We start from the raw sequence: 19,769 nt of genomic DNA, 5'->3' as shown, positions 1-19,769 counted from the left end.
ATAGTAAATGTATTGACTTTCAGGCCCCTATGACTCAGTTTCAGCTGTATTTAATATGGTGTTAGCTGGACAGAGTTGCTCCGAACATGAGAGGGTCAATGGTGACAGTCTGTCAAGCTCGTATGACTAACGCTCAGCTGAATACCAACGTCTGGCGGTAGATGAAAAAGAATTCTCGAGTTTTACAGACTATATGAGGGTTAAGAGAGACAGCATACTGATCCAATGTTGCCAGTAAAATGTGAAGAACAAGAACGAGGTGGAAGGAAACTTGAAAAAGTAAAATGAGGGAAGGTTGAGTGGATTAGCATTTCGCTGGATGAACTCTGGGATTGTGCGTCTGGTAACAAGCTAAATACAAGGAGGAGGAGGAGGAGGAGGAGGAGACAGAGAGACAGAGACAGACAGACAGAGACAGTGACGGAGACACAGAGAAAGGCACAGAGAGAGAGAGAGAGAGAGAGAGAGAGAGAGAGAGAGAGAGAGAGAGAGAGAGAGTAATAAAGGAGGGAAGGAAGAGGGAGGTGTGAGGAGAGGGGAACAGGCCCTGAATATCAACTAAAGCCAAGGGTCGTGATTTGCTGCTGAAAGACTCGGCAGGGAAACGCTTTTAAGCATGCATGAGAGAGAGAGAGAGAGAGAGAGAGAGAGAGAGAGAGAGAGAGAGAGAGAGAATGCCATAAATATCATGGTAATTACTGCTGTCCAATCTGCTATTATGTACCTTAATGACTTCGCCTCTACGTGATATAATACTACTATCTTCATAACATACAGCTTCTTCTTGACAGTTGGGGGAGTAGGGGGGACAAGGAGGAGGATTTACGCGGTGGGGAAGGTGGGGATGGTGGAGGTGGGTGGGTGGAGAGGGGGATTTACGTGGGTGGTGGAGGTGTGGACGGTGGGAGGTTGAGATGGGGATGGTGGGGGTAGAGGTGGGGAGGGGGATTTAAGTGGCAGGTTGAGGTGGGGTCGGTGGGGGCAGAGGTGGGGTGGGGTATCTACATTTTGGGGTGAAGACTGGGATGGAGAAGAAAGATGGGTACTGGGGGTGTAGGGGGTGGGGAGGAGGAATTTATGTGGTGCGGCGAATGTGGGGAAGACTGGGGTAAGGGATGGTGGTTTATGACTTGGGATCATGGAAGGAATGGTGGGGGAAGATGAGGGTGGGGATGGGGAGGGGAGACTGAGGTCGTGGGGGTCATGGTGGAGGAATGTGATGATGGTGGGGTAGGCGGGAAGTGAGTGAGGTTGTCGGGTGGGCGAGGGGAGAGTTGTTGGAGGTGGAGAGGGAAGTTTTTGTGGCAGAGAATATTGGTGGTGGGAAGATGGTTGTGGTGGGGAATGGTGGTGACGATGGTGTGGAAATATAGTAATGCTGGTGAGGGGCGGGAAGATGGTGGAGGTGGGGGGAGGGGGGGATTTGCTAGTAGGGGATGATCGCAGTGGTGGGGTAACATTAGAGGTGACACAGTAGTGGTGGTGAGGGGGAACGTGCTGCTAAGGTTGGTGGTGGGGGGATGGTTGTGGTTGGCTATGGGGATCTGGTGCGAGAAGAAGGATATGGGTGAATGTTTGGATGGTGGATGTTGATAGTGGGGGCAAAAGAGGGTGAGCCTGTGGGGGGGAACTACATGAGAGATGATGGTGGCAGGAGGAATGGCTGCGTTGGCACAGAATGTGGTATTGAATGTGAGTTACAGTGGGGAAGATGGTGGAGAAAAAAGCTGTGGGGGAAGAGGAAAAGCAATGATGGAGTGAGAGAGGAGCAAAAGATGACAATGGGGTAAGGATAAAGATAGACACACACGGAAATACGCATGAAGGAGTGTTGAAGTAAAAGATGGCATTAAAGTAACGCGTTAGGATGAATAATGATAGTGATGATGGGGTGAGGAAGCTGGATTACCACAGTGAGGTGAAAGAAGGCTGGAATATTACAGTAGGGGTTGTATTATCGCTGGTTTAATTATCGCAGTACTCTTTTCTCAGCGATTCATTTTGCCTCTTATGATCGCGATAACACTTCCATTCTATTCCGACTAACAACTGAGTGAATCCTACCAGCCTGAGCCTAATCCTGTCACCATTAACCCTTTCATGGCCAGAACAGCATCGGTATTCTATTCCACCAAACAACATACGCTATTATTCAACTAAGAGCGAGTCCCAGGACCCTGTGTGCATCATGTATGTTACTGCTGCGAATTACATCAACGTTATAAAGCTTCAATATAACAGAGGAGAAAATTGAGATGTAACAAGCAAAGTAAGTCGCAATGAAAAAAGTGGCGTACCATACGAATGGTTTCCAATGACAACAAGAATACTGATTTATGGCCAAGGCAAAAGGACAGGTGATGAAGACACAGACTTCACCCGTCTGTCATAATGTTTCAAGAGAAGAAAAGGATTCCAGGAAAAGACCTTCCGGCGAAACTCTGAATAAAATGGGCCCCTTCTCCGTACCTGACTTGTCACTTCTCACGACTGGCGCAGGGAATGGTGACTTGCTGCCGAGCGTTATGTGTACTTCAGTGACGGGTGGGATGAGCAGTGAACATGTTGGGTGTGTGAGTGGGTGTACTGGATGTAGGCTAATGGCAGGTCAAGAGGCACGTGTAGGCCTAAGTATTTTTTTCACCATCATCCTTACCATCATAATGCTTACCATAATCATTCTCGTCACCACCATTACATCCAGTACCATCAGAACCCTATTCCCAATGTCATAAATGGAGTGGGCAGGATCTAAAATCATGAGACAAGCAAAAAACAATCCAGGGATGTCTGGATAAACGCCCCCCGGACTAGGTCAGGTCAGGTCAGGTCAGGTCAGGTGAGGCTAGGTTAGGTTAAGTTAGGTTACGTGCCTCAGATCGTCGGGAAATAGGAAGTGGCGATGCAGAAGTGGAGACCCAATATATTCACCGTATTGCCGGCGGGGGGAGGGGGAGGTAGCTCATGAATAACAAGTGGTGAATAATGAAGGCCTTACTCTATGTTCCCGGGGTCAGACAGGTAACGGTGGCACACACTAACGCCACGCCAACGCAAATGAGGTTGTTACGTATTCACCTTGTCAGTAAACATGCGTGAGGGAACAGCTCTTGACTGTGCTGCGTTTTATAAAAGGTTCGTACCCTGATTCAGATTAGGGTACGTCCACGAATTATAGTACTTTTTTCACGGATTACAATACTATTTTCATGGCTAATATCCTCTGTTTCATCTCAGTTTAACTTATCCCTCGATTAGTACCACAAAAGCACAGATATTTCATTATGATTATTACCGTATTATTTTCATAACTAATAACGTCTGATTCATTCCAGCTTACTCTATCCCTTTATTAGTATTAACAAAGATTGTCTGAGTCCCTTCACTACAGGAAGTCTTTCCTCAACTTAAACCTACTGCAATCTGGCGACAACAAAAGAGGGTCACTAGAGATTATTTTCTAACCCCATCATTTAACCATTTCACTAAGGTGACCCTCTTACATCAATCAGGCACCCATAAGCCGATTTATAAACTTTTTCTGTTACAATCTATGGGAGAAATTAAATAATTGTATCTTCCCTATGAGAACCCACAGAAAGGAATATGGAAAAATGAGGAGGAATTATAAACTATTAATAGACACTAGACAAGCACTAGGGTAGATAATTAGGGTGGCTAGTTTAAATATTTAATACACAAACAAGCACAAACATTATATACACTACATACTAATAATAATAACCCTACACCAACACAAACAATATACACAAACACAGAAAAATAAGCATAACTAGTATTAATAATCATACATGAAGCACAACACAGTGTACCTACACAAGCCTATTGCCATTCACCATCACTGACTAAAAGGTGTAAAAACAAGGAGAGAATGAATATTCAAGGGTTAACATGCAGCGGAGGGTACTGACGGTGGAGTCACTAAAGCACAGGTTTCCAAGTAAAGTTCAGGAGTACCGGTAGTTCACTAAAATAAACCCAGGGCAGAGGGTGAGAGTGGATTGCCTCCCACTGAGAACCCAAGCCATCAATTCACCTCGTATGGAGGTGGTGAATTAGTGTGGGGGTTGGGATGACGTGGCATGAGAGCTAGTGAAGAAACTAGTAGACCTGACTTGGGTCAACAGATGGAGCTATTGTCTTTGTGGTACGAGGCGAAGGTGTGACAAGTGGAGGCGTAAGATTTCTTTCAATTTAGAGGCCATCTCTAGTAGTGACGGGGTTTATGAAGCTAATAACGAATCCCACGAACTCCAAAATTCTGTCCTAAGCCTGATAAAAATCGATCATAAATGGCAAGAATAACGTTAATATCGAAACACGTCATCGTAAAGTGGGGGTTCATCGCATATTAAAAATTCCTGGTGGGAGGCTAACATGTGGAAAATAATGGTAATCGTAGTGAAGGGATTAACCATCGGCAAGATCAAGTTAGGTGGCTTCGAGAAAGGCACAGTTCCGCAAAGAAGTAGGCATTTTTTTAAAGAAGATATTTGCTTGTGGGATTTTTTAAATTTCCTGCTTGCACTCCTGGCTGTCAAAGTTTCTAATCCAACTCGAAATATTATCACCTCTCTCTCTCTCTCTCTCTCTCTCTCTCTCTCTCTCTCTCTACGTCATCTCAGGATTCACTATTTTCCTCGGCTATTGATCGTAACTCCTGGTCGCGAGTCCTCCCTCCCACCCTCTCCCCCCCTTCCTGTCTCACGCACCTCTGTCTATCCCTTAGTATAATCTAACTTATTCTAATTCAGTCTACCGTAACTTAATTTAACCTAATCTAACTCAATCTAACAACTTTTATTTCTATTCAATTCGCTATACAAACAATAGATAACCTGATCTAACCTTAATCGACCTTAATCTACTTTAACAAAACACTAACTTAATTCCCCGTAATTTAAGCGAGTATAACTTAATCTAGTCAACCTTCATATACGGAAACCTAATCTAACTTTACCTATTATAAAACAACCCAACAATCTTCTATAACCTATTTTACCGTCACTATACCCACTACAATATACTTTTCTTGCTATAACTCGTTTTACAATAACTAAATCTACAACACCATTATACATTTATGCTATCAGCTATAACTCCATTTAATTTAATCTAGTATGACTGTGTTGAACCTAACCCGCTGAGGACGGCTGGGACTGTGTAGGCCAGCTTAACACACGTGACACATACTGTATCCTCTTCCTCATCCTCCTCTTCCTCATCCTCCTTGTCATCCTCATCATCATCATCACCATCATATCTCCCTCCTCTTCCTCCTCCTCCTCCTCCTCCTAATCATCATCATCATCATCATCATCATCCTACCCACACTAAGGGAGGGTAAGTCTACGCTACAAAACCCTTTCATGATCGGGACAGCTTTACCATTTTATTACATCTACCATCAGAGCGTGTGTTGTAATTACCTCTCATTACTGTAATTAGGCCCTTCCCCGCCATCCCCCTGAGAGGGGCTGGGGACACGTTACCTTGATTTAATAAACAGGTACGATAATTAATCCTCACTGGACTGCATTATAAGTCGCATTGCAGGCTTCGTAACTCACTCTTTTTACCGATTTATTACGTTTATTCCACCTCAACACTGTACTATATGTCATTTATATAGTTTTAATATTGGCACAGGTTGCATCAATGACAGAAGAGGATGTTAAGGCCTAATGTGCAAAATAAATCGCTAAGGAGGAAGTGTTGCGAAATCTGCAAAGGTCACTTGTAATACCACTAAGATGTCAAGGTTACCGTCAGACAAAAAAATAATTTATTGAGTAAGGCCTCCTGACTCCAAAGGGTAAGCTTAACCTAATCTGCCTTCATCTGGTCTAACTTCAGCAATCTCTACCATGCAACATTAGTGATCGAGCTTTGCGTGTGATAGAGCTTAGCGTGTACAGCAGCAATAGAGTATGGCAGACCTTACCATAGTCATTTCTTGCACTGAATAAAACGCTTCAATATTACCAAAGAATTTTATATTCTTAGTAAACATAGCTTCTAACCCCTCCTCCATGAAAAGTCTCTCTTAACTTGAATATAATTATCTGGCGCATCTAGAAAAAAGATTAATAACACGTCATAACAAAAGGGTTAAGATATAAAACACGCCATAACATACCTATTCCTAACCTTAAATCGTCAAACTTTAACAACAACAATTTCTAACCTACTCAAATACTTTTCTTACTGAACCCTAACCTAGCAACAGCACTTTTAACCTACGCAAACCAGATGCCTTATACTTCAATTTCCGAATCACCCAGATTTTACAAGTTATTTTCACACAAAGTAGCCTCACGCTAACGCAAAATTAACAATAACTTCCACCTATCCAGATTTTACCTGCATTAACCAAATTAATTTCTAACCTCTACACAGGTCATATACATTAACCTAACCAATTTATATTCCTACCGGTATTTTGTACTTATAAGCTAATTTACTGGCAACTATCGTACAATTTACCTGTCACCGGATTACTATTATTATTATTACTAGTATTGTTAATATCATCATCATTATACATCCAAATCAGGGCACAGACTAGGCAGACCTATACCTGAGCTCAGCAAACTCGTTGGCATAATGTGTACACACCCTCACATATCACCGCTTGAGCACGAGTACCGAATCTTTTATGACATATATATAGGTTATCTTATCCACTAACGGTGTGATGAAGGTCTTGCTGATTTTCAGATAAGACTGTTTTAGTGAACCTTACCACAGCCGGGATTGATTTAGTGACCTTAGAATGAACAGTCCACTTCTGTATCGCCTAACCACCACCTCCCCTGAGTAGAGTCTGCATGGTGAATGAATAATTTCCGAATTTTTAGTTGTCAGTTTTATAATTTTCACTATTCCAACGTCAAACGTCAAGGAGAGAGAGAGAGAGAGAGAGAGAGAGAGAGAGAGAGACTATAAGCCTGTTGTTGGTGCTGCTGATGGACAGGCTCATATCTACGCTGACTGAACAGACCTGCAACACTAAGATAGCCGATCGATTCCCCCGGGGCGGGCGTTAGGTCCACACACTGAGATGCTGATGGAGGGTGGGGTTGTGAGGTTGATTCTGGCACTATTCTCCCACGTTAACCCCTTCAGTCCCTGGGAGAAACCCCTTGAATCCAGCTATCATACTGATCTGTTCTTGGTATCATTAAAAAATTATACATTCACCTTTGGGAATATCTCTGGCAGTCAAGGTGTATTGATAAATGAAGACTATCTAATTCTTTAAAACTGTCTCCAAAATTGAATATAAATGAAGACAGTAATAATAAATGAAAAAAAAAAACGTCATCGGAAGGAAGGGGTTAAGGAAGTTCCCTAGCACCTCTTCCTTATCAGTATAATTTTATATACGAGACATTTCTATTTTCTTCGTTTTTCTTTACGCAATCTTTTTCGGTATTTGAACAACATAAATAATAAACAGCACAACAACAAGGTGAAATACGACCCTTAGTGTAGTGAATGTTGGCCAGTGAAGCATTAAAAGTGCTGTGTGGCTTGGGATGCCGACTTACATAACGTACAGTCCAAGCAAAAGTTTTGGTACCGGTAACGTAAGTTCCTCTGTGTTTCTCCTTTTGAAACACTGAGAGAAGATCGCTGAAACACTGTACACCATGTCCTTTTTCATTAACCGTAAACAATCTTCTGCTATGCCGGTCCTTAGAATAAATCTGACATCAGCCAAAATGACTAAATTCTCAGATTAAGCAGTGAACGAAGTGGTGAGATTTTGTTCAGGTTTAATTTCATCGAACGTGGGGTCTCAGCTCTGGTTTTATTGTGCAAGTGTCGTGTATAGTGTTGTTCATGTCGCAGTCTGATTACATTAACTCTGCCTGTCCTCTAATGCTGTTTCCATGTTGTTTATGGCTGGGGGTCGTGCTGTGAGTAGGTAGTTAGGGCCGTCAGAGCTAATTGCATAGGCGCTGATGAAACCGAGTCTGACGTCGTCCTTCTGTATCTGTTTGTCTTTGCTGGTGGAGGAATGCTATTGTATAAGCAGATAAATATAGTAAGTTCCTAATGTGCTTTTAATATTGTCTGGGCTAATCTTTATGTTGTGCATATACTGACAAGGATGTTTGGGTCTGCTGTGTGTTTAGCTTATGCAGTCCACTGTTTTTTCTCCATATCAATAATACAGAAGGTCTTTAATTGTCAGAATCTTACGTCACAGTGTACTGCAGATGTTCTATACGTGTTGTCTTATTGTACATCTGCTCATGATACCGAGTCTATTCTGTAGTGTCTGGAGACTTTGTGTGGGGCAGGAGTCTTATTTAACGCTATGTGAGGTGCCACATACCTGTAATGCTCTTCGTTGTGGCTGGTGAGAAATGTGATTGCTGCTTTGATAAGGCCACTTTTGGTCTGTTATTTGCCATGCCTAACTACATTTTGTTCAAGCCCGCTACCCATCAAGTCTAGAATTACCTGGGGCACACCTGTCGGGGAAGGATGTTCCAATGATAGAGAAGAAGGGTAGTTGTACACCGCGAACTGTAATGGTTGTAATGCCACTTATGTAGCATACTGTACAAGACGGAACTTTAAGGTACTCCGTATGGGTATGGGATAACCTACTGTGTGTGTGTGTGTGTGTGTGTGTGTGTGTGTGTGTGTGTGTGTGTGTGTGTGTGTGTGTGTGTGTGTGTGTGTGTGTGTGTGTGTGTGTGTGTGTGAGTTGAGTTGTTGTGGAGTGATTGGAGCGGAAACCATGCGGAGTGTTAGCTTAGCAGAAGAGTCTATATACATATTTGATTGTTGATCTGTATTATTAGCTTTTCTGTAGCTTTGGAATCCGGCCTACATATAAGTAGGGCTGCCTGATAGAAGAGGAAGCCATTGAAAGGCCTCTGTGTGTGTGTGTGTGTGTGTGTGTGTGTGTGTGTGTGTGTGTGTGTGTACCAGGCAGTGACAAAACTTTACACACCAAGGGGTATAATTCACAACACTCCATTTTCACACCCGACTCTGAAATAAATATATAACGTAGCTTTATTAAATCAGTTTCAAGTGCTTAATTAATGTCACAGAACGTACACTACTCCACTTTTCTATAAATTAAGAAAATGATGCTGTGGGTAATACTGTTTTCAGGGAATGCTCGTATTGTTTGAATGCATATTTCACTATATTTTTTTTTTCTCTCTCTCTCTGTTTCTATACAGAGGTTGTGGGTGGCAGCTGGCTGAAGGGAGAGGGAAGGAGGTGTGTGAGGATGAGGCTGATTTCAAGGAATGGGGGATGTTGGTGGGAGGAGGGGTGTGCGTGGGTGAATGGGAGTTTTCGGTGGGGGGAGGGATGAAGTGGGTGGTGGGGGAAGAGAGAACTTAGCCAGGGGACCAGCTTAGCGTCACAGTAACTGACAGTGTGGAAAAGACAACCTAGCCCGGCCTGCTTCCCTCCTCCTCCATTACTAAAACACGCATCGCAGCTACCAGACCGTGGAAGATGATAAAAATGAATAAAGACATCCCTATACAACTAAATGTATTTGTGTACCTCTCTAACACACTACTGTATTAAGTAACTGCGCAAAGAAAAATAATATATATATATATATATATATATATATATATATATATATATATATATATATATATATATATATATATAACGAAAGAGGAGAAAGAATAAACTGATAAGTGTCTACGAAATGTCTTTACCATGGTAACTGAGCCACAGTAACCAAACATGAATATTTATATTATTACTACTGCCGCTGTTACTTATACTTAAAAAGATTTCATTGCGAGCAATACTGCTTTCAGGGAATATTGTTTGAGTGCATTTCAATTTATACTACATTTTGATATACCAAGTACTACTGCTACGTAAGCCGTAGTCACACGGTGACACTTTCGAGCGATAGCAACCTGGAAGGCATCGGCAAGAGCAATGAAATTCTTTCAATGGTGGAGACACGATTCGTTCAGTTCCAGCACGAAAAAACAAATGAATGTGAAAAAGCGAGTGAGAGTCGAATGATTATCTTTCCTATTAAGTCTTCCTGATACACGGGAGAGTACAGCAATAAACACAGTGATGATAAACGCCAACGAAGCTGTTACTATATTATTAAGAAAATGCTAATAGAAAATGTCTCTGGAGTAGCAAGTGGCTTGTCAAACGGGAGAGTGATGACATTTATCACAAAATGGTTACAAAGATTAGTTTGGGGGACCCAGAACCCACAAGGCAGTGGATACTGCTCTGCAAACTCCAGTATCTTCATCTATTGAGTCGACTTAACTGACAAGCAGGATACCAGCGTGAAGTTTGTGATGGTCGGCCGTCCTTGAGTGTTGAGGAGCGAGAAGTTTGTATGTAAATCAAAAAAACTGTCAAACCAGTATCTAGTAAATACTTCTCCCGTGCATTTAAAGTTATTTGAGTATTGTATCCACAATGTTAATAAAGTATGTAGTGATTACGACTAAAAATGTTTCACAACTTGTATACTGAAACAACATTAACATGCATTTGACTCCAACCACTGCTGGAAGTCCTTCGTGCTGAGATGGACATGGTCGTTTTCAAATCTTTCCTAAATGACTGTCCCAAGACTTTCGCATGATCGTATATTTAATTAAAAAAAAAAAAAAAAAGCAAATCGGAAAGCAAGATTTGCTCGAAAATATATCGTGTGACCACTGCCCAGTACCATTACTTTTCCGGAAATAGGCTACTGCTACTAGGCTACTACTCCTACTCGTACTACTACTATTATTATTACTACTACAACTGAAGCAGAAGACGTCCTACTACAATTAGCCTAATGCTACTACTACTACTACTAAGTACAAATCGAGTAATAAACACGAACAGCACGCAGCAGCAGCAGCCAAAGCTAAAAGGTCAAAGCTATTGCAGTCCAGCCAAAAATACCGAACAAAAATCTGTGAAAAACGACCCCAAAGACTAATATCCAAATACGTGATCTGAGCGGCAAAGTTACCCTGAAAAAGGAAGGGAGAAGACAGTGGTGAATCTCAGGTGGGGAGGCAGCGGGTGGGGGAGTGGGAGGGAGTTAGGAAGATGCTATTTCCTACCCTAAAGCTCAAATTTTATATTGGAATACCGGGTTGAAATATATGATAACAAGGTATGTGAATAGGTATGTAATAAATTTTGTCTGAATTTAACAAGCCAATGACCTAATAAAGTACCGTGGACATAGTCACGTAATTTTATCCAGGACTGAATTTATACTATACAGGCTACAGTAGGTAACCAGACCTTTCAAGTAATACCAGTAGAATACATCCCTATCCCCTGACAATTGCTTGCAGGTAAATGCCCATGGTAAATAGTTTTTTGGCAACCAGATTAACGTGCACACAGCATTTAATTTAATGCCACTATTGATGAACTCGTGCAGTTAACTTGCCACAACATTCCGGTGACAAATCCAGGTGGGGGTTTACTGATTAGGCTAGCCTAATCAGTAAACCCCCGTGCATGGTTCACTGTAATGAATATTCAGTGTGATGTCACACCTGTCCTTTTAATATTTTATGTACCGTAGGCTATTCATTAATTACATAAATTTAGATACTGAATTACAACACGCATGCGTCCACTCTCCACTTCATAGTAAGACAAATGTGCGGAAATGAACAATAAATAAATAAATACACATACATAATTCAAATGCAGCCGCGACCTATGTTTTGTAAGTCAGTAATCTTAAAATGTAAATTCACTGCAACTCGCATAATAATACAGGTTAGTGTGATCTGCATAAAATCTACTGAAATGTATTAGCAGATATAAATACAAGAGAAAACCAGGTAGGTTATGTCTCATGTCTATCTGGAACACCTGAACACACACACACACACACACACACACACACACACACACACACACACACACGCTCACTCTCTCTCTCTCTCTCTCTCTCTCTCTCTCTCCCCCTTACTCTCTAGGCTTTTTTATTTTTTAAAGCCTGGAGTGGGTGGGGACGGGTATGTTGCTGGAGGGGAATTAGCACCGCTAAAAAAAAAAAAAAAAAAAAGATAAAAGAAAAAATGAGGGATGCAGTGGGTTGGTCTTCCCTCCGCGGTTGAGTAGCATAGCATGTTTTTATAGCGTCTTTACTCTTGAAGCATGTAGCGCATTCTGATAATTTGTTCTTGCTACCTACAGAGAGAGAGAGAGAGAGAGAGAGAGAGAGAGAGAGAGAGAACATGAACAAAGCACGATGGGCAGGAAACAAACACAACAAAACTGTGCAATTTCACTCACTACCAGGGAACTTGAAACAGAGGCTCACAACAAACGCAAATAATACTATACATTACTCTAAAATCTTTTCTCTCCTCCTCCTCCTCCTCTTCCTGCAAAAAGACCGCTCCTTGTCTACCCTGCGGAGTGGCAAAAAGAAGGAAGAACAAAGACAAGGAGCGAAAAACTAAAAAACTGAAGGGACCGTCAAAGGAAGAAGAAAAAAACTGAAAGAAATGACTGAAGTTGGGACACGAGAAGAGGAGGATTGGGTAAGGAAAAAGAGGACAGGGAAGGAGGGAAACAGAGGAAAAGGGAGGAAAGGAGGGAGGACAACGAAAAAAAATAAATAAGAGAAGGAAGGAGAGAAAGGGAGGAAGGAAAAAAGGGCAGAAAAAGGGAAGAAAATTATGAGAGGAAAATGCTGGAGGGAAAAAGGGTCTATACTCCCATCATTCACTGGAAAAAAAATCAAATTAAGAAAAAATACGAGGAAAGGGAGCAAAAATTAGGATGATCAAAGTTTAAATCATTGAGGGGATGGGGAAAGGAGGGGAAGGGTCAGGGTTGGAGGGGTCAGGAAGGGAAGAGGAAGTGGGAGGGGAGCGGGTGGGAAGGGGGAAAGTCAGGGAAGGGAGGAGTGTGGAGGGAGAGGGGAAGAGAGGAGTGGGGGAAGGATAGAGAGAAGGAAAGGGGAGGGGAGGGGAGGGGGAGGGAAAAGCGGAGGGGAGAGGGAGAGAAGAGGGGGTTTTGGAGGGGCGGGAAACTCAGTAATCAAAGGAAAAGGAGATGTATGAAGGGAAGGATGATTTGGGGGAAGAAATAATGGGAATCAGAGGGAATAAGATTAGAGGAGGAGGAGGAGGAGGAGGAGGAGGAGGAGGAGGAGGAGGAGGAGGAGGAGGAGGAGGAGAGAGAGAGAGAGAGAGAGAGAGAGAGAGAGAGAGGGAGGGCAATAGGGAGGGGAGAAAAGAGGATGAAAAGTTAAAAATCAAGTTAAAGATTCCAGGAAAGGACAGAGGAGAGGGTTAGGGGTCAGTGGAAGGACAGGACAGGGGAGCGGAGGGGAGGGGAGGGGAGGAGTGAGAGGGGAGCGGGGGAAGGATGGGGAGAAGAGAGAGGGCACGGGAGAGGAAGCAAAAAGAGGGCAAAAGGCGGGATGAAGAGGGAGAGGGATAGAGGAGGGGAGAATGGAAGGAATATAGGAAAGAAAACAAAGAGGAAAAGGGAAGTTGATGCCACTGGGAAGAAAGGCGGGAAAGGGGAACGAAAAGGCGGGGGGGGGGTAAAAGAAAGGGAGACGGGAGGGAATGGAAGGAGAGGGGAGAGGGGCGAGGGAGAGGGAAGGGAGAGGAGGTACCAGTGGGAAAGGGAGACAGGAAGAGGGGAGAAAGGAGGAGTGGAGGAGACTGAGGTGAAAGAAGGATAGGGATGAGAGGAGGGGTTCGAGGAGAGGAGAGGCGAGGAAGGGGAGGGCGAGAGAAAAAAATGGGAAGAGAAAAAGGAAAAAGAAAATAGGAGAGAGAGAGAAGGGGAGAGAAGAAGAGCAGTGGAAGAGAGGAGGAGGGGGAAGGGAGAGGGGGCGGGGTGGGGAGGGGATATGAGGGGAGTTTTAGCCTGAGGGAGCCGCTGTTACTGGGTTAGTGGGGGGAGGAAGCCTTTGTGTGTGTGTGTGTGTGTGTGTGTGTGTGTGTGTGTGTGTGTGTGTGTGTGTGTGTGTGTGTGTGTGTGATATAAGTCCATGTGTGTGTGCGCACGTGTGTATACAAAAACCAAATACACAGAAATTCGAAACCAAAACAAAAAGCACAAAGTGAACGAACCAATAAGAAAACAGAACCACGAACGCTCTCATTCTGAACGATGGAAAAGGGAACAGAGTGAAATAATTAAGACATCAGGAATGGAAAAGTATTGAATATATGGAAAACAGAGGGGGAGAAGGAGGGTTAACGAGAGTGGGGAGGGGAGGGGAGGGGAGGGGAGGGGAGGGAAAGGGAGGGGAGGGAAAGGGAGGGGAGGGGAGGGGAGGGGAGAGAAAATGGCCTGAGAGGGGAAATAAGGATGTGTGGTGAATAAGTAGATGGGGTACGAGAGAGAGAGAGAGAGGGAGAGAGAGAGAGAGAGAGAGAGAGAGAGAGAGAGAGAGAGAGAGAGAGAGACTTTTCAAAAAGGCGTTGTGGGAATTAGAAGATGGAAAGAGAGGAGGGGAATGAAAGCGATGAACGGAGAGGCAGATCTGAGGAGGCGTGAATGAAATTAGAGAGAGAGAGAGAGAGAGAGAGAGAGAGAGAGAGAGAGAGAGAGAGCTATGACCTTAACAGCTTGCAGATTAAAAGGGTGTGGTCATGACAGAGGAAATCACCGGTTCATGAGCGTAGCCTATGGGGAGAAAGAAGAGAGTAGGAGAGGTGATAGAGGGGGGTGGAAGGGAGAGATGGGAGAATGAAAGGGAGGGGGGAGAAAAGTGGGAAGAGAAGGTGAGTGAGAGGGAAAGGGTGATGAGGAGGAAAGACGAGGGAAAGCGCAAGCTCAGTGAGAGAGAGAGAGAGAGAGAGAGAGAGAGAGAGAGAGAGAGAGAGAGAGAGAGAGAGAGAGAGAGAGAGAGAGAGTTCATGCAAAAAACAAACGTCATTAAAGATTTTTATGAGTGCAGAACAACAGTGGTGAAACACATAATGGAACTATGTATAATAATGATAATAATAACAATAATAATAATAATATACGTAGTCCTAATCATTACCATTATCGTCATTTTTGCAATCACCCAATACCATAATCTAAAAACTGCATTTAATACTGCACAACTAATACCTATAAAAAATCAACTTTATGCATATGTGTGTGTGTGTGTGTGTGTGGTAGCAGCCCAAGTGGATAAAAACTGATTTCGCTGATTTTGCTAGGTCAACGTTTGACCTAGCCTTGTGTCCTTCATCTCTGACCTTTTGTTGTCAAAAACTATAGGTTTCTTTTTGGCAGATCCTCAACATTTCCACCACGTCTGGTTAAAACCAGATGCACACTTTTTGAAATATTTTATTCGCACACACACACACACACACACAACACACACACACACACACACACACACACACACACACACACACACACACACGCTTAAACTTAATACCCTCTCTCGCTTAGGTAAAATTAAAATAAAATATAAACGCAAATGCTTAATGTAACTCCCTTCCACAAAATCTCTCCACTTCAAGCAGTCCTCCCTCATGAAAATTATACAACACATCAATGCATGACAATAACCTGCGAGTATGGCATTAACCCCTTCACCTGAACGTATCCATTTTACAATGATCTTATTGTCAGGAGATTTTTATTCAACTCGGGAAACCTCTCGTACTGAAGGGGTTAGTGAAAGTTACATAGGTTTGAAAAGCCTCTCGACTTGAATATGAATGTCAGGTAGTAGAAACACTAAAAAAAAAAAAAAAAAAAAATATCGAGGTGAAGGGGTTAAGCGGAACTTTGACAACAACATCCACCCACCTGTGAGGAGTGACGTCACAGCGGCCACAAGCAGGGAGGAGGATACGGCCGATCCCGCTACTGGCCCCGCCACGATGCCAATCACATAGCACACGCCCAGCATGCCCCACACGCCCACGGTACGGTACACCAGCGTCACCAGCCCACGCCCACACCCGCTGCCCCATATCCCAGGAGCGGGCGTGGGCGTGTGGGCGTTCTGGCGGCGGTTTTTTGGTGCGAAGGGGCGAGTTCGAACGATGGCGGAGTAGACAAAGCGGGCGGAAGAGGCGAGGGAGTGTTGCCGACGTGATGGCAGCAGTAAGGGAGGTGCCATTGTTACCCCAGGGCTCTGTCACCTCTCAGGCATCACTGTTAGCTTGTCTTTCGGGTTCTACTTACCACTTGTTTTGTTCTGGCCCACTTAATTTGTTCCGATTTTACCTGTCATTGTATTTCTGTTCCCACTACTTTGTTCACCGTGCTTTTCTTATCCCTTACACTGTTTAGCTCGTTCTACTTTTCACTTATTTTGTTCTCTTGGTTCTCTTATTTTGACTGGGTTCTTATTTTCAGTTATTTGTTCTTGTGTGCTAACTTAATTATTTACTTAGCAGTATGTTACGTTTTCTTTTTTTTTCCACTTATTTTGCCCGTAAGCTACTTGTCACTGCTATTTTGCTGTGACTTACTTATAACTAATTTCCCTTTTCTGCTTATCACTTTCTAGTTCTGCTTGTTTTATATTTTTCACCTCTTAATCAGCAGAGAAAGTACAGTGCGATTCACTTTCATACTGCAGAAAGGAAAATTATTGATTAGGCTATTACTGGCTTTAATTTTTCTAGCCAATATTAAAAACACTTCATGTTGTACGAAGGCATATGTATTAGTCTACACACATGAGAATTAGTTTGCTGTGTAGCCTACTTTTCTCATCTTCCTTCTTAGCTGTAAAAAGGGGCAATCTGCAAATCCACAACAGAGCTGTAAGAAAAAAAAGAGAAACATGATTTAACTTTCCTCTATGTAACTATCATCATCATCATCATCATCATCATCATCATCATCCAGACCTCTTTTTCTACCTAGGGAGGGGGTAAAATAGGTTCAAGAAAACAAAGAAAAATCTGACTGACGGAGAAACTAACCAAGAGTTTGCCCAGCTGAATAGGCCATACTCTCATTCACTCACCACTCAAGCCCCGGGAATCCTGACTCCACTCCACAGACATAAACACCCACACCCTCTAACTTCCGCGTAGAAAATACACTCAAAACTTCCTAAAGGATTTCTTTATGCCCTGAACTGTGGAAAGGAAGTACCCATATCAACATATGGAATAATAGTTAAACATTTTCTTCTCATTAATCATCATTTCCGCACATAGGTATTAATTATGCAAAATGTCTTAGTCATTTTCTCTCTCTCTCTCTCTCTCGAACGTCCGTGGGACAGGAAGGGATAGGCTTGGTAGGATGGACTAAAGCATACCTTTTCTTGCCTTAACTTGGCTAAGATTTTCGTCCTTATGGTACTTATTTCAGGCAGTTCAGCGGCGGAAAAAGACGATGCTACGGCTCAACATATCTTCCATAGCACTTCTTCGTGATTAGCACCATATTCTAGTGTTCATCTATTGCCCCAACTGGATGGAGATATGTCAATTTTAGGACTTTAGCGTCAAAACGGTATGGAGATGGGCGGTGTGGTGGGGCAAGACAAGCCTATTCACTGTAGAGGGGCACTATGAGATACGGCATAGATGAAGGGGACAAATTTCACCTGATACAGTAGTTCAGTGCTGGAGGGGGAGGGGGAAAGGGGCTCGGGTGGGTGGAGAGGGAAGGGCTGGACAGGCGGGACTGGTAGACCGGGACGATGGTGGTAATATTCCTTGTAAAATAATGGTCATCTAGGTTGTGCAGTCTAGACTGGCAATTATTAATATTAATACTTTCTCCAACAACAACAACAATAACAAAAATAGGACACAAGTAATAAGGACACATTAGGATTCCTGTGTATGAAAATCTTCGCTCGTTTTTTTTAATACGTTAATAATAATGATGAATGAGGAAAATAAAGTATCACAAGGTGTGAAGATATCGGGCAGGTAAAAGTACCACAGCGCTACTGCATCAGAATTTAGTTAATTTTCTCTTCCCTTCTGGCTTACCTGAGAAACATAAAAAAAAAAAAAAAATCCGCATTCATAACAGAATTGGAAGAGGAAAAATACATCGTCAAACCCATATTGTACTTGGTACAGTACAGAAACCGAAAAAAAAAAAAAAAAAAAAAAAAAAAAAAAAGGTCTGGAAATGCATAATACTGTTGCACAGGAAAAAAAAAATGCAAATTCATAATACAGTTGAACGAGAAAGAAAAAAAGCCCCAAACCATATTATATTTGTGCGATAAATAAAAAGTAATTAAGTTTGGCGTGTTGACGTCAGGTGGTGAAAATGTTATACAGATCTGGATTAGGATTTGTTCGCAATATTTCCCTCTTCCTTTTTTACTTTAGGCTACGTAAAAAATAAAACAGTCTATAAAGCCACACTGTAGCTGAACGAGGGAAAAGCAGACGCATGTGTACAGTCAGGGTAGGAGACATTAATACTGATACTGAAAGAGAGAGAGAGAGAGAGAGAGAGAGAGAGAGAATATCTGCATTAGGCTGGTGTGTTGATGTCAGGTGTGTGTAAATACGTCAGGTGCGGAAACGACGTGTGGGCGAGGCTCGGGAGGCTATTTCTGGCGCGTCAGTCTCACGTTATAATATTCCAAGTTAAAAAAAACGCTAAACAATTTCCATAAACAACTTACAAGACCCCTCCCCTTTAGTTTCGCTTTATTTCTACTATTTTCATTGTTTTCGTACATAAAATACTCGTTTCCGGTTGCAAAAATTTACAAGATCCGTGAGCACACACATTTTCTCTTGGTTTCCCTACAGATCTTTTCAGTATTATCATTATTATCATTATTATTATGGTACCAATAGCCACTGTTTCTGGTACTGAGCGATGCGAAACCTCCAAAGTCGGTACTTCAGTTTTCTCTCACTTTTGCATCACTTGGGTACTTTCATTTACTACATTGGCATCTGGAATCACAAACGTACATGTCTAAAACGCCTACCAGTTTCCATAAACATTTTGGAAACATCTTTCACTTTTACTCACTCTCGCTTCAGCCAAGGTATTTTTACCGCTTATCTCGGCTCCTGTAATCATTAGATATTTTTGGCACAGCACCCTCAAGGTCTTTCCAACCAAGACTGCTACCAAAATCCGTACGCATTTTGAATCTTTATCAGTTTTTCTCGCTTCACTCGAGGTGTTCTTCAATTATTATCTTTGCACCACGGATCATTAGCTATTTTTTGCACAGGAACCTCTACGTAGGCTGTATGCTACCAAGAAGCCACCAATTTTTATAACACAAAGCCATCAACTCCCGTAAACATTTAAGACATATCAATTTCCTCTCGCTTTAGGCCAGGCATTTTCACTGGTTGTCTGGCCACTTGAAATCATTAGTTATTTTTGGCACAACCCCCTCCTGAAATGAGGCAGCCTACCAACACTGCCGGTAATTTCCACACTCTGGACATACGCCATTTTCCCGTCGCTTTTGCTGGTGGCCAAGTATTCCTAATGATAATCTTGGCCATATTCCCACTGACAGAACGAGTCCCATAGCAACTCTTCCATAGCCAGTATTTTTTTTGAGCTGTTGGCTAATGTTCTCTCCTGCAGTACCTATGGAAACTATGTAATACTAATGATATAAAAGTATCATAAAAGTGAATCTATAAGTGCAATATGTAAAATAAATCAGCCGGTAAAAAAAAAATCAGTTGGTGAAAATGTGCTTGTGAGTTTCAGAAGTCTAAAAGTAATACGACGACTGAAATTACTAGCTTTAGCGGTTCACATGGCCGTACTGAGTCTTCGCAAAATCAGTCTTTTAT

At 42.6% G+C, this 19,769-nt stretch overlaps 1 protein-coding gene across 1 annotated transcript in view; it reads right to left on the bottom strand.

Moving 5' to 3' along the window:
- The window catches only part of LOC145412613 (solute carrier family 7 member 14-like), a 49,272-nt gene extending 32,923 nt beyond the window's left edge, over window positions 1-16,349 (bottom strand). The window contains exon 1 of the mRNA XM_080282526.1: window positions 15,808-16,349. Within this exon, the coding sequence (XP_080138652.1) occupies window positions 15,808-16,123 (316 nt within the window). The 5' untranslated portion in view covers window positions 16,124-16,349. The remainder of the gene's footprint in view (window positions 1-15,807) is intronic.
- Between the last annotated feature and the right edge of the window lie 3,420 nt (window positions 16,350-19,769).

The sequence above is a fragment of the Coenobita brevimanus genome, chromosome 93, assembly GCF_032717465.1.
Source record: "Coenobita brevimanus isolate Jiangsu-jjx chromosome 93, ASM3271746v2, whole genome shotgun sequence".
Taxonomy (NCBI): domain Eukaryota; kingdom Metazoa; phylum Arthropoda; class Malacostraca; order Decapoda; family Coenobitidae; genus Coenobita; species Coenobita brevimanus.
Note: the sequence above shows the minus strand (reverse complement) of the source record. Positions and strands in the feature narration are given on the sequence as shown.